Source organism: Botrytis fragariae (assembly GCF_013461495.1).
Source record: "Botrytis fragariae strain BVB16 chromosome Unknown tig00000054, whole genome shotgun sequence".
Lineage (NCBI taxonomy): Eukaryota > Fungi > Ascomycota > Leotiomycetes > Helotiales > Sclerotiniaceae > Botrytis > Botrytis fragariae.
In genome coordinates, this window is record NW_023500993.1 from 919921 (window position 1) to 935416 (window position 15496).

The 15496-nt window shown below is 42.8% G+C and overlaps 5 protein-coding genes across 5 annotated transcripts; 3 read left to right on the plus strand and 2 right to left on the minus strand.

Moving 5' to 3' along the window:
- Nucleotides 1-1297: 1297 nt before the first annotated feature.
- Bfra_005056 (putative cyclin-dependent kinase protein) lies at nt 1298-3042 on the plus strand (the record flags this gene model as incomplete). Its single annotated transcript, XM_037335443.1, has 3 exons — nt 1298-1939; nt 1994-2233; nt 2290-3042. 3 exons carry the CDS (start codon nt 1298-1300, stop codon nt 3040-3042), a joined length of 1635 nt encoding a protein of 544 aa, XP_037192538.1.
- Nucleotides 3043-4336: 1294 nt separating this feature from the next.
- Nucleotides 4337-6181, minus strand: Bfra_005057 (putative c2h2 transcription factor protein; the record flags this gene model as incomplete). Its single annotated transcript, XM_037335444.1, has 2 exons — nt 4337-6027; nt 6091-6181. The coding sequence occupies 2 exons, from the start codon at nt 6179-6181 to the stop codon at nt 4337-4339; spliced, it is 1782 nt and encodes a 593-aa protein (XP_037192539.1).
- Nucleotides 6182-6482: 301 nt separating this feature from the next.
- Nucleotides 6483-7122, plus strand: Bfra_005058 (putative dna-directed rna polymerases i protein; the record flags this gene model as incomplete). Its single annotated transcript, XM_037335445.1, has 3 exons — nt 6483-6514; nt 6612-7034; nt 7086-7122. The coding sequence occupies 3 exons, from the start codon at nt 6483-6485 to the stop codon at nt 7120-7122; spliced, it is 492 nt and encodes a 163-aa protein (XP_037192540.1).
- A 698-nt stretch (nt 7123-7820) lies between these two features.
- Bfra_005059 (putative spindle pole body interacting protein) lies at nt 7821-12256 on the minus strand (the record flags this gene model as incomplete). The annotated part of the gene is made up of 7 exons (XM_037335446.1): nt 7821-7901; nt 7978-8085; nt 8162-8574; nt 8726-8984; nt 9625-10056; nt 10107-11357; nt 11405-12256. The coding sequence occupies 7 exons, from the start codon at nt 12254-12256 to the stop codon at nt 7821-7823; spliced, it is 3396 nt and encodes a 1131-aa protein (XP_037192541.1).
- Nucleotides 12257-14007: 1751 nt separating this feature from the next.
- Nucleotides 14008-14964, plus strand: Bfra_005060ca (putative calcium-binding ef-hand protein; the record flags this gene model as incomplete). The annotated part of the gene is made up of 2 exons (XM_037335447.1): nt 14008-14485; nt 14540-14964. 2 exons carry the CDS (start codon nt 14008-14010, stop codon nt 14962-14964), a joined length of 903 nt encoding a protein of 300 aa, XP_037192542.1.
- Nucleotides 14965-15496: the final 532 nt, after the last annotated feature.

Sequence of the window (15496 nt, forward strand, 5' to 3'; positions counted from 1 at the left end):
TTGAGTAAATCGGATTGTATCACGGTTTTTGGAGGGCGTTTCTCTGGTGGGAAGGGTTTACAGGGTATTTTGGAAAATCAATGAGATGATATACCAATGAAAAGCACGGCGTCTTGGGATAAGACTACTGGGGGGAAGGATAGGATATTCACCTAGCACTTTTGTTTTTAGCAGGGCGTTCAGTGGGGTGAAGAATCTTCCTTGGCTGGAATAAGCTTTTGGTTATTATTACATATCATGATTATAATGGGCCTTCTTGGACAAATATATATTACTCTTTCTTGGTCTTTCTTCTCGTTTGAGATGGGTGGTGCAACGAAATGGGAAGCATGAGTTAGTTACATCTGTTTTCAATCCGATTTGGATTATACATGCTGTAAAATACTTTGATTGCAGTTGATGCGAATAAAAGAAACGATTATTCTATTTGAATGTTTATATATGTGTGTGCGTCTTTTTTGTTTTTATTGGTAGAATCTCAATTCTAACATGCGGTATAGATCATTTCCAACCATGCTTTCCACTTTTTCATTGAAGCATCAAGGTTCTGAATTAGTTCCCTGCAAGACCCTGATCTTCAAGGCACGATGTGCATTTGCAACGGGTGGCCAGGTCCAGGTAGTTTTTTTTTAAGGTTGACGGGCCGCAATGGCTTTAGGGGTGGAAGGGTGGAAGGGTGGAAGGATTGGAAGGGATCCCAGCTTGATATGGTTGGTTATTGTGTGGCGCCTTCTAAAAGACCCTGTTGTGCCTGGCCTGTGAGATGACATTTTAGATGGGTCAGTGTGTGTAAATACCCCGTCTACCCTGTAGAGATGAGATGAAATTAGCACGTGATAAATTGCTCATGGTGGTATCTGAGAGTTCGGCTAGCCCCTCATTTTTTCATCAAGGCGGTCTATTAGGAAGTGGCAGAATTGTAATAAAAGTTGCCCAAGAATCGCGTCTTGAGAGATCCCGCATTATATCATTAGACGCGATTTGAAAGTCTGATCAGAAAGAATAGTTGAATATTTACTTATATTTATTCTTGAATCTCGGTTGGAATTAGATATCTGAAGTTACATTTTATTCATTATCAATTCTTCTCAAAAGCTGAACCGGAGATATATCTGTAAGTTCTTGGAGAGTGAGCGCTGCCAAAAGTATGGCCGGGTGGTGGTAAATCGTGGATTAATAGATATATTCAGGAAACTACAAACAACCACGAACGCGCTTTCCAAAGTCAACACTTCTATAATTTATTATTTAGTCGATTGTTTACTTTGCTTTAAAGTCATTCCCTTCACTTTTCACAATGACTTCACCAAAATCATCAACTACGCGTCGCGTCTTGGGAGATCTCAATATCAATATCAATACTTCAGTCACTGATAGCAATCATGAAAGGCTATCCCGAGATGAATGGCTATGGCGAGATACCAAGATTCAGAAAGTATCATTTAGTAACCACCCCGAAAGAGTTCCACTTGACCCCTCGCAAGTGGTGGGACATTCGACAACGAAATTACAGCGGGAAAATTGGGAGGAGACGAACACGAGTACGGGTTCCCGAGTTGCAAATATGGAAGGGGCAGCGAATCAAGATAACGTTTATCAAGGCTTGGAGGCTACCACAATCAACGGCGCTGACATTTCAATTACTGAGCGGGCCTCCTTGGTTAGCACAAAGAGACGCTTGTCACGTACTGTACAATCACAAGATGTTGTATCGAGCCGACCGGGAGAATCCCGTGCGAAGCGACGCAGAATTGTACCATCATCGGGAAACTCTTCGCTGCTTGAAGAGTCTGGCGCAGGTGTGGGTTTGCTCCCGCAATCTACGTCGTTACAACCCACATCGTCACCAGCCAGAGCAGGTCCCGAGGCGAAAATGTGTGAAGAGAGAGTTGGAATAACAGATGAGTCGAGTGACTTGGGAAGTGGCCAAGAACAAAAGGTGTGTACTTGTTACCCGTTTTGGCAACTTTAGTTTACTAATATACATATATAGATGTCATTAAGGTCACCTCAAAAGCAGTTTTCCCCAAATCGCTCTTCCATATCTGCTTCTTCGTCATTATCTTCCCCTTCCGTAGTAAACGCAGAAGACGCAGCTATCATCAGCAATAATTCCCAATTGACCGAAAGTATCATATCCAACGAATCATCTTTCATACCCACAACTATATCCACTCCAAGAACCTTCCGAACCTCTAAATCAACATCTCTATCACACGAAGAAATCCGTCAAGTTTGTTCCCTTCCCTTCTTATAATTAATAAATGAAAAAGCTAACCCAACCTCTAGAAATCCCAAGCGTTACGTCTCCGTCTTTCCCTCGCAAACTATAAAGTAAAAACAAACCAAATCGACCTACCTCTTTCACGTCTGCAAGTGCGTTCTACATCACCAAAACTTCCTTCTCTTGCTCGTCTTCGCAGATATTCTTATGGGAAGAGTATGGGACGAACACCACTTCCTGGCGCGCCAAGTACGGATACTGGAAGAGAAGCAGTTCCAGCTATTAATATACAAGCTCCTGGTTCCACGAATCAGAATGCACACGTTTTTGTCCGAGAGAAAAGCAGGGGGAGAGAGGATGGTGATGAGAATATCAATATCCCCTCTAGCCCCCCTTTATCCGGAAGAGAATCGGATTCATTATCAAGAAGAGATTCTGCTATTTCGTGTACTTCTTTTGGCTCCAACTCAAATTCAAATTCGAATTCTGGTTCGGGCTCGGGCTTGGGTCATGCACATCCTCTTACTCCCGCTCTTAATAACATTTCCAAATCCAACCCCAAATTCAAAGAAACAGACACAAAAATTATAATCAACTTCGAACAAGAAGTCGCAAGAAGAAAATACGAAATGATAGGTGATAAGGAGAATACCAAGATAAGAACCCCGATTTTAGAAAGACAAAAAATAGGACTTGCGAATCCACCGATGATTTTTGCGCAACCGGAAGAGGAGAGAAATGTGTGTGAAAGGGGTAGAAGTCCAGAGTTATCGAGAAGAGCGGCGGATGGATTGGTGAGGTTGAAATTATTGAGATAGGGATGTTTGGGATGTGGGGTTTTGGTGGGCGAGCGAGCGAATGCGCTGGGATGGGTAGAGGTTTGAGTTTGTTTTTGTTTTTCCTTTCTTTGTTTTTCTTTTCCTTTCTCTTGTATTGGGATGGGTTAGGCCAGGTTAGGTTATGCAGATGCAGATGCAAATGCATATGCAAATGCATATGCAGATGCGTGTGGAGATGGGTATAAGGATTACATGGGCATGAATGCATAGCATCAATAGCAATAGTGATAACATCCATAAATAGCATTAGAGTAGGGGAGAATAGATTATACTTGCATCTGTATTTCCCTTTCTATAATACGATACAAACACAGTACGTATGGTATGGTATGGTATGGTGCGGAAGGGATGAGATGAGATGAGATGAGATGAGACTAAATGCGTAAATACACAGCGAGGAATAATTTGAGTAGCTGCTCTCTCGGTTAAGGAAAGGAGTTATTGTATGGGATCGTGTAGTGTGGTATAGCGTAGAGTGGGGATGGAATGATTTGAAAAAGTTGGGTACATGTATGCTTGATTGGCACAATCAGCGTTTGTGATTGACTACCTGATTGATCGATTTATGATATTGAAGTTTGTTTGTTGGGGAATCGGGGTGTGGATGGGGTTAGGTGTGGTTAGATGAGATGGAATACATGTATGTATACACGACTTGATCGTACCTCCCCCTCTCTCTTTCCATTCACGAGCAGGGTTAGGGTTTGACCAAGTAACTAACAATGGAGACAACTCACAAGCAAGCGAGGAGTAATAGTTGTGATGATATTGTAAGTATGATTATTATAATCATGTGTAACATGATTAATTCATTGTATTCCGTCATAAGGTGGGTAGATGTCTCTCCGCTACCCCTTTCTTTCCTCCTCCAAGTCTGTGTTTCGGTAGTAATGTAATACAGTAGAGTATAGTACAATTCCGTACAATGCATTACAATGCAATGCATAGTCCAGCTATAACGACATCGTAGAGATGTATGCAGCGCTTGCTATCTCTGATCTTTTCTTTTTTTTCGCTTTATCCCTCCCTAAGTAAGTAAGAAAATCATGTTATGGATTTCTATTGCTACCCCATCATACTCCCCAAACTGATTGACATAGCGAAGAGGGCGAGTATTTGATGTAATTTGCTGTATTCGGCCAGCAGATAGCTCTTTGCAATGTAAAATACCTCGAGATATTCAGGCTTATATCTTCGACCTATCGCAAGTCCGATGACTAAGCCGAGGCCAAGGTCCTGGCGGTCGAAGGTCCAGACCTTCATCAGATAGCATCTATGAATCAATCAAACTCCTCATCTCTGCCTGATCTCGTGACCACTCCTGTGAGCCCCCAGGAATCTGCTGTTCATCTCCACCAATCCAAAATCGTCCTCCTTCCAATACCTGTCTTTGAAAGTCCCAATCCAGATCTATTTCAGCCGCTACATCTGCGGTATCCCATCCGTTGATTGAGGGTGCTACAGAGGTTGCTGCCGATCCCGATGCCGATACTTCAAGATTGAAGTTGGGTGTGTGCAATGCTGGATCAATCAAATCCATTCCCATATCTAGAGCGCTCATATCCATCCCCGTACCATCATTCATGAAATCTAGACTTGGCAATTCTCCTCCATTATCTGTGTAGGAGAAATGGTCCATCATGCTCATATCGATACTTAGATTCATATCGTTCTGACTGTCCATAAAACCGGCATCTTGATGGTGAATTCTCATGTGTTCATGGAAATCATAATCTCTCATGAATTTATGAGGACATCCCTGAACTACACAATCAATTGTTCTTCTGGCATCATAACCTGCCAATTCCTCAATCTCGGTTTGCTCGGGTGCCCTTCTCGCAGAACGTCTAATTTGTGAATCAGTCTTTCGTCTACCTCTCGCATTCAAAATACTGGGTAAGCCGAGATGATGTGTTCGAACATGATCTTCAAGATTAACTTTCGAGACGAAATCTTTACCGCATGAATCGCTTCCATTCCAAGATGCGAGGTCGGGAGTCTGGGAAACATCAAATGTTCCGCAAATAAAGCGCTGTCCATCATGTACAGTGCGCATATGAACTTGTAGATTCGCTCTCTTGGTAAAGGTCTTCGGGCAGCCTGGATATTCACAAGGTATATTCTTACGTTCTTCAAGTGTAGTGCCCGAGTGTTGAGTATCGATGTGTTTTTGAAGTAGTTGTTGGCTGGAACATTTTCGATCACAGAACATACAATTTGCATGCTCTTTCTTGATATGTGCTTGTAACTTGGCATTCGTTGTGAAAGCTAACGGTACGGGTGTACCATCTTCGTGGAATTTTCCTGGCACTGTACATTCTTCGCATAGAAACGTGGCTGCTCCATGAGTTCTTTCCATATGCTTTTTGAGGCCGCCTGAAGCATCGAATCCTGCTTTGCAAAGTTCATTCGTAATTGGATCGATATATGTGCATGGGAATGGAGCTAGATCGAGATGGTCGGAACGAATATGGCGTTGGAGTGTTTGATGTTTTCGAAAGGTCTGATTGCAGGGAGGATATGATGTACATCTGAACCTTTCATGGCCTTCGTGAGCATCCTTATGCCTTCTTAACCTCGTGGCCGTCAAGAAACTTTTACTACACCCTTCCCAATCACATGTATATTCTCGTTCGTGAGTATGAGATCCCTTGATGTGTTGTTTCAAATGTTTTTCCTCAATATATGCCTTATCACATCCCTCATATGAGCATATAAATGGCCGTTCATTGGCATGTGATCGTAGATGTGCTGCCAATCGTGCAGGTCGATTGAATGTTTTTGTACATTCTTCATAAGTACATTTTATCGTCTTATACTCGGATGGGAATTTTTTTCCAGGTACAGGTGAAAATGGTGTATTCGGTGTATCTGCTGCTTCCATAGTATCTTCTTCTTCTTCCGATATTTGATCTTGTTCCGGCTTGTATTCATTATCATTATCACTATTGAGGACGTCTGCCGCTATGTGATCGTCAATCTCGAGTTCCCAAATCGAAGTCTAGACCAGGAACTATTTGCACTAACCTGGCAGAGAACTCGAGGCATCAATTCGTAACCTTTTCGTAGAAAGCTCTAGAGAATCATCTCCTGTTCTCTTTCTAGTATTTGTCGCCATTGCTGATCTCAAACGTTGTTGAATTGGCTTCAAAAATCCTCAATTCAAACTGCATCCATCACCTTATCCGAAATATTTCATAAAATTATTGTGGCTATCGCAGAGGTTCGAAATCTTGGCACGCTAATAAATGAAAGCGCGCTAAACCCAAACCTTATATTATATGGAGCTCGAATAATCGAGGCGCAAAGAAATCAGCCGCGCCAAATTTATTTTTGAGATTCTTCATCCATCACCGACTAAATCTCCCGTCAACAAAGAAAACTCTCAACAACACCCTCATTAATTATCACATATCAAAATGTCTGACGACGAAGAGAACTATGATGGCGGGTGAGTTGCTTTCTTCCCACATAGAACATACTCAACATACTCAGACTGTCCATTCGCAAAGCTGTTCTCCAAACCATAACTAACGCATCTCCCCCAGTTTCTCCCCAGCCTACGATGAGGCCGAGGAGCCCGAGTATGATCCCGAGGGAATGGAAGACATGAACAACGTTTCCACAGGCGAAGTAGACGATGTCGCCGTATCGACCCAGAATCCCGATCAGCTCCTCACTACCGGCGAGCGCGGCGTCGTCACATCGGGAGATGTGCATGCTGCCAATCGAGCCAAAAGCAACATTGCGCCCAAGGACAAGAAAATTCCAAAGGAGCAAAGAACTACCACACCCTACATGACCAAATACGAGCGTGCGCGTATCTTAGGCACCAGAGCCTTGCAAATCAGTATGAATGCGCCGATTTTGGTTGATCAGGAGGGTGAGACGGATCCATTGCAAATTGCGATCAAGGAGTTGAGGGACAAGAAGATTCCGCTGATCGTTAGACGTTATATGCCCGATGGATGGTAGGTTCATTTTGATGATGGCTTAGGGAATTTTACTGATAAGATTGACAGGTATGAAGATTGGACTTGCGAGGAATTGCTGCAGTGAGAGATGATGGTGGTCATTTACTTGCATTTGTGGTAATACTTGCGGGGAGACGCATGGAATGGGCGATTGGCGTATGAAAGGCGTTTGCTTATATGTAATTGGAGATGATCTACTTTGAGAAATACATGGATAAAATTGATCTTGATGATGGTACACATGCTTGGACGCATCGCCTGGGGTTACAATTTTATTTAAAACGCTTGCGCAGCTTCCACTTACAGAATGAGCTCCGGTTTGACTCGAGTATTCGAAGACTATGCATTAGTTTGATTGGACGGTGGGCGCATTTAGCTTTCCGGACTTCTACATGGGCCTCATCTCTGAACAATCAATTTTACGAATTTGCGTTCGAAGCAGCTTTTATTCAAAACAATCGATTATGTTGAAAGCACAATCTTCTACCTACCCAGAATAAGAATATTTGTACAAAGTCGACATTTCAATATCAGAATTTTGGAACAGTGAAAGTGTTTGGAGGTCCTATTTATCCATCTTGCAGTCTTCACCCAGACAAGATATAGGTTACTTTCCTGCGGCTCACAAATTTAGATATACAAGTTTAGGCAATTTGCTACATAAAAAGAATCGCTAAATATAGTTTTAAAGCTTATAACTATTTACATGATCATTTTTGCTTCTATAAAATTCAGTATTTGACTCCTGTACTTTATGAGACTGAGAAAAAAACCGAAGACATACTATGCGAATAAATATTTAGCGGCATGTTCAATGTGATCTCTTCCAAATGTCGAGATAAAGAAGTATGAGTGATCGTATCCCTATCAGAAATTGTTAGTCTAATTTCCCACCTGCAAAAATCACTCAAGATATTGGAGAATGTAGTTATAAACCTACCTCTTGGTATCTAAGCGTCAAATTGCCGTCATTTCCTGACTTCTTTGCCGCAGCTTCGAAATTCTCTGGTAACAACTGTCCCTGTTTATAGAAGTTGTCTCCCGTTCCCTGTGTTTCCCAATCCTGTCAGCAATCCATCGCATCCCCCAATGCACAAGCAGAGAAATGTTGAAATGAAACTCACCACATCAATCAAAGCCGGAAACTCTCCTTTGAACTCGCTGATCAACTCCGTCGCATCATGCTTCTTCCATTCGTCCTTCTTTTCTTCTCCAAAATAGCCCTTGAAAGCCTTTTCTCCCCATGGGCATTTGACCGGATTGGAAATTGGCGCAAAAGCACTCACACTCTTGTACATTCCCGGGTTCTTCAAGAAGAGAGTAAGAGCACCATGTCCACCCATCGAATGACCCATAATACTTTTTCTCTCAGAATCGAGTTCGGGGAAGGAGGAGAAGAGGGAAGAGGGGAGCTCGGAGGTGATGTAGCTATACATTTTGTAGTTTGTAGAGTAGGGAGGATTAGTGGCGTCAATGTAAAAGCCAGCTCCAGTGCCAAAATCCCAGGAATCGTTTTCGCCGGCTATGTTGAGACCTCCTGTTGGTGAATGGTGAGTTAGCTTGGGGTTCTCATTTAGTAGCTAGTGTGCTATCCGCTCTTCCCGCCATTCTATACCCATTCCCCCCTTAATCACAATCGCGAAAAGAAGAAACCATCTCCTCTTCTCCGAATTCTTCAAGAAACTTACTCGGACTAGTATCGGGATATACCACCGCGATTCCCTTCTCACTCGCCGCACTCTGGAAGAATCCCTTCTCGGCTCCATTGTCTCCCGTACAAGTAAGACCGGCTAGGTAAAAAATCACTGGCACTTTTTTCTCCGCAGAAGCTTTAGGTGGTAGATAGAGATTCAATGCCATTTCGCAGCCCACTGTGCTAGCATCGTGCGTAAGTTTTAGCAATTTGCCGCCAAAGGAGGCAATGGTTGCTGTAGTTTTGAATGACATCTTTAATTGTAGAGACTTTAATCAGAGATTTGGGGGAATGATTCAATATGTTAGATTATGATAGTTAGAGAAGATAGAAGGAAGTGTAAGAGATGAGGAAATATCGTTTGTTTATGGTCCGTACAATGATGTGGGCATGACGTTTGAAGCTATTCGACCCCTCCTTCGAAGCTTGATGTTACCCCACATTATTCGGACGTTACTCGGAATTCTAGGTCAAGCTTTCCATTGTTGGTTTTTGATGCTGTATTAGGAAAACAATTCCTGTGGGTTCTTCGTAATTCGAGGCATATAAATTACATTGGCTCACCGGGAAAATCAAGGTTAACCGGGGACATTCGCCAAAATTCGATGTCCAGACGCAATATACGGATCATAGAATGATGGTGGCATTGTTATAAATGCCGTTCCATTCGACCGCAAAACTGTTCTGTCTCCTTGGGGTATCTATCTCCTGAACTTCCTTCCGTTCTTTCATGGCTCTGTAATTTTTCAGTCCACTAATGAATCAATGCAGTTCCTAAACAATTGCACCCTAGCACCTTCCATCTAATATCGCGATGATCGTGATCTCGTAAAATCATAAAAACAAGCCGACACCAACATGCAATCAAATCCTTCTCTTGCTATATCAACTGACCCGTCTTCCTAAAACCATTGCATCACCATCAGCCGAGATATCTCTCTCAACACCCCCCAACTTAGCCCTCATCTCTGCTTCTGCTTCTCTCCTAATGCGAATAAAAGCTAATTTCTCGAATCGACTCAAGGCTTTCCACCAATGTCGTCCAGCTTCATGATCGCTGATCCTTTCCAACAAATCAACAACTCTCATTCGAACATCTCGATCTTTGTGAAAAAGTCCAAGGGCAATATAGAAGAGTCCCGCATGTGATTCGGGTGCTACAGCTAGAAGCTGACATATTTCATCATATGAATGTGTGTATTTCTCCATGGCAACGTATATATCACGGCTTGCACTAGGAGTGAGCTTTGTCATTCGGAGACGATCGTGCAGGTGATGAAGGTCAAGGGCTTTGAGAGGTCGAAGGTTGTACAGCTGCACGAGATCCTAAATATTGTGAGTCCTTAATATCATGAGAGTTCAAGCAAAAGACATACCTGCTTGAAGCTGTAGTAACTTCGAGTGGATCTCCAGCCCTCGATTCGATTTACATTACTAGCGAGCTCACGGAACTTCGCATGGTCATCAGGCCAAACGTATCCGTGGCCACTGACGTTTTCATTGCCAGGCTCTGCTTTTTCTACCCCGATATACAAAGCACTTGCGCCGTAAACACTCTCTTCAAATTGGGCCGAGATTCTGGTGAATTTGACAACCCAATCTCGCCATTTGGCTCGAATGACACCCTCACCATGTCTAGCTGCAATACTGCGAATCACATCATTCATGAATGCAGCATCGCCGGTTGGATCACTGGCAGCCTGGCTAGTTGAAGTTGCAACATTTGTAGCACTGGCATAAGCCGGGTTTTGTTGCTGGAAATTTGCAAGTCCTTCTGTAAGTGGTGCTTGTTCGATTCGACTACTGATTTTCATTCGGCCAGATGGTATATCACATAATACGTCCCACCATTCTGGATGATTCTCGAAAGTTGGATTTGTTACACCTGCAATGAATCCTGGTACTTTTAAAAGGTCGTCGATTTTGCTAAGATCGGTATATGGAAAAGCATGGCGTGTAAATCCACGCAAAATTCCCCCGGATGCTAAAGCGCAAGCTGCAAGTACAGCTTCAGCAACTTCACCTGATGGACGATTGTGACCGAGGAAGATGACACGTTTTTGAGTTAACATTGCATTGACTAACACAATGATAGGATGAGTATGTACACCTCCCGTTGTAAGATGAGGATGTAGCGCGAACGGAATGGGGGATTTGACATGAGGATCGTTGTATGTCTGTATGAGTTTTACAAGAGAAAAATCCCCGACTGTCTCAGGAGATACTGCAACAGGAACCTTGATGGGTATCGGAATTCCATTATACATGACCTTGGTCTCGAATTCGTGTGTGTCCCGAGGTACCGAGTAATTCGAATGTATGAGTTGTTGAACATGTGCTTTTGTACCATTTCGCACCAAACCTGGTCTCCTTTCTGGACTTTCGGACATGGCTGCCATATCGTCCAGCGCTTCGCCTTTGTCCTCCGCCATACGCATTTGAATCATCTGTTCAAACTTCTCTACAAATAGATCTTTGTTGTCGCTAGCTTGTAGAAGATGACGTTCGAGTATGCTCAATTTAGGCATTAATGATAAATCCATTGTATTTACAGCCTCATATAACTCCGCCAGCGTAGATGGTTGAGGTGTTTTAAAATATTCTTCAAGAGCTAACAATAGAAGTGGCTGTCAAGAATTAGTAGGTTTCCAGTTGGGTATTATGAATGACACACCTTATAAATGTGTAGAAATGGATGTCGAGTACATATTGCCATGGCTTTCACTACAGCCCCTCTTTTGGCCGTCTTGTCTTGCTTTGTGTTTACAAGATTCAAAACATATATTAAAGGCGGGCCTTCGCCTCCTTCTGGTTCATCATCTTCTGATGAATCCTCCTCACTACCTTCCACCCTTTCTAAAGGGTCAACATTCCCACTCTCAAAAAGAGCTGCCCTAGCTTCCTTTTTTGCCTTTCGTAATCTTTTTCTTTCTGCCTTCTCCTCTGCCTCTTCTTCGTCCTGACTCGTATCTTTATGTAGGAAAAATATTGTCCAATCTTGGTTTCGAACGTGGGCTTGATCTGGTAACATCAATTCTGCTAACATATGCTCGTCGCCCGTTATAGCAACAGGGTATTGATGTTCCATAATCGGTCCCTTGTCAATATCAAATGATGCCACCAGTATATATTCGACATGATTCTCTGTATCTCCTCGAGGATATTGTGATTTCAGTTTTCTGGCAGGATGTGCACTTGAATTATATTTATTTGGAGCGGATAATGATGAGTGTTGGGACGATACACCGCTGGTGGGAGTTTTGGAAGTGACGGTACTTGGATCAGAAGTTCGATCCGTGTCGATTGGTGGGGGATTCGGACTTCGTGAAGGACGACGTTGTGACATGACTGAAGGAGAACGAGAGGATGGAAATGAAGATAAGGAAGTTCTCCTTTGAAAACTCCCATTCGAACTTGTTGTTCCACTTCCTATTGTACCCCGCGTGGTGGGACGAAGTGCTTGCATCGACATATTTGTAGGATTGGCCTTGCGACTTGGAGGCGCATATGGAAGTGCCGATGCCATACTGGAATCTCCTGTAGACCAAGAAAGCAATTATTAGCTAGGTTCACGCTAGTATCAGTAACAGTCCCACTTGTGAGACTTTAGACTTCCTAGCGGAAGATTGAGGCCTTCATTCAATCCGTGCGCAGGTTAACCATCGAAGAATTTTTGGATTTCAAGGGTATCGCCGTCTAGATTTTATGTATATTACCGTTGAAGAAGAAGAAGAAGGAGAAGGAGAAGAAGAGGGCGAGGGCGAGGAAGAAGAGAAACCATGTGTGTAAGAAAGGATCAGAGTCAAACCAAATACATGTAATATGGAAGTAGAAGTAAGATGGGAGAAAAGGAGAAGAAGCTAAATAAGAATGAGTCGAAAAGGATTTAGAGGTCTCATATAGTCATGTAAGTAGTCATGTATTGATGTAGCCATGTATTGATATCGTAAGTGCCTTATTAGTCTTGGAGGTATTTGAGTGCTCAAGTAACGTATCATTATTGAGTCGAAGGATCTTGATACAATAGTGAGAGAATGTTTCTGCAACACCAATTCTCTTGTGTTTCCGATAACCAGTTACGTGTTGTGTGGTAATGGTTTGCTACCTCTTTTCCTCCGTTTCAGGGGTAAAATCCATCTATCCATAAATAGGGGTCCAGGTTCCCCAACCGGGATGGTGATGTTAATGTTGATGTTTGTGACTTGTGAAGTTCGGCGATTGCGAAAATGGCTGGCTACCCACGGAGTACTACTGATGATTGAGTGCAAGGCTACCTATCCATCTATCTGTCTATCCATTTATCTACTGGGTAGTCGAGGTAGTATCTCGCAGCCATCTATCTTCCCTCCCTGGTACATATATACTAGGTACCTAGGTACATACCTTGGTACTGGAATGCTCACAAGGCTACTTGGGATTCCAAGATCTCCCAATTATTGGTTCAAAGTCTAATTCCAACGAAAAATCACCGACTAGTCAATCTAGAATGATCAATTGCATCCATACCTAGGCATGTTCGAGGCATGGTGCCCAGATGACAAATAATGTTGAAAAGCTTCTTGTGCCCATGTATTTTGACACTCCGTGTGTGCTTCATCATCTGAGGGAGGATCTGAACCCACTACCTACCTAGGTACCTACCTAGGTATCCAAGTTCTTGGAATCCTGTGCGTCTCTACCCAGTTCAGTCCAGTCAAGTCCAGTCAAGTCCAGTTATTATGTTATTATTAGCCTTGTGCTAGGAAACTTATTATCTAATTATCATTCACTCAATTCACCAATCAAACCAGTGAACCAAGATAACCTTGCTTTTGGTGGGCTTTCAATTGGTTTTGTTTACACCAGCAACCGAACCAAAACATTCAGCCTCTCCATCTTCATCATAATTACCATTCATAAGGTTTACCATTCGTTCATTCATCCATTACCTGCCTTCTACTCTTCCCTCACATAACATGTGCTTGTCCAATTGATTTCAATCAATTCCATTTTCCGTTCTTGCCTTCTTTTGATTAATCAATACCTCGATTCAAGTGTACCTATACCTAACACAACATCAAGAATTAAACAAATCCATACTCTCACTAAGATCCATCAAGCACAACACTCTTTTTGCACTGAATTTCTGGGGAATCTTTAGAATCTCCGCAACAGCCATGGTAAGTTGTCACCGGTCCACTTTTCAAAAGTCGTTACTTCCATCTCTTTATTAGTATGATGCATTGGAACCCAGAAAAGGATAATGCAAGACTAATGCACTTTGACTTTTGGTAGTCAATGTCGGCCTCTTATAAACCATCACCGCTCTCGTTCGGGTCACCTAGAGCTTCACCATTTCGAAGACCTGAATCCCAATCTCAATCCCCTACTCCAGTTTCCCTTTCTCCTTTAAGACAATCAACTCCAAATCCAAATCCTGCAGCTGTCAAGAACATGGTGACGCCAAGTAGACTTGGTAATTCGGTTACACCCAATTCATCGGATGGAATAACTACAAGCAAATGGACTCCAAGAGGTATTCCTCCTGCCTTTCGTGAAGCGGAACCTTCACCTACAAAAGGCGCACAATTGAGTCCGGGATTCGGTGGTCCATTGAGAGCGGCGAGTTCGAACTATTCTAATGATAACGATAATGCGCTGTCGAAATTATCCAACGCGCAAGTCAGAGAAATGAGGGAAGGATTTCAGATATTGGATAGAGATAGCGATGGGCAAGTTGGTAGAGAAGATGTCGCTGACATGTTGACTCAATTGGGTATGTTAGCATTGCCAGCTTAACAAAGTATATCAAGATGCTAATATTCTCTAGGTCTTTCCTCTAATGCTTCAGAATTAGCTGGCTACTTTCCACCATCAACTCCACAGACCATCACACTTCCTACATTTCTCAATTCGCTCGCTACACAGCTATGTACTCTTTCGCCAACTCCAGAATTATTAGATGCATTCTCTGCATTCGACGAAGATGATAGTGGACAAGTCGATTATGCGGAATTACGAGATGCTTTAATACACACAGCACCGGATCCAGGTGTGAAACCCTTGACGGAACGGGAAGTCGATAGAGTTATGGGTGGATTCACAGCACGTAAAGCGTTATCAAAACACACAGGAGCAATGAGTGGAAGTAGACGGCAGGATGTATTCAAATATCAGGAGTTTGTTTCTAGTGTGGCTGGAGGATCTGGGACGGATGGAAAAGGAGAAAAGGTTAATGATGATGGTGATGAGTAATGTTCCGTATGGATATATATGTGTACGAGGTAGAATGGGTAAGGTTTGGGAGTCGGGACTGGGAAATGGTGGAGGTTTTGTGTTGGCGTTCTTATGTGTAATTATTGGTTGGACATTGGTCGGTCATGGACAATGAGTAAGTCCAAATTGGGAGGGAGGTTATGGACTCAATTGTAATTGATGTTTTGTACTTCATATACATGGATATGGCACGCTTGGAGCATTCGATCGCCGAGTTGGGAAAGTGATAAATGTGACAAAGGCCGAAGATTTATTACTCGTTTCTATCTCGCAGTCTAGAGATAAATTGATGCAATCAAAATAAATGTTACTTCGTGGATTGTTACCAATGTTTTATTCGTCGAGTATAGGATTTGCTCCCGGTGAGTCTATGGTCCCCGATGAGCTAAGCTCAACACATTCTTAATGATGCGTACAGAGCAAAGGCAAAACTTCAGACTGTCAATCAGTCTGAACAGATTGAGAGATGAATCGATGAAAAGCACAACAAGCAAGTCTTGGAAGCTAGATT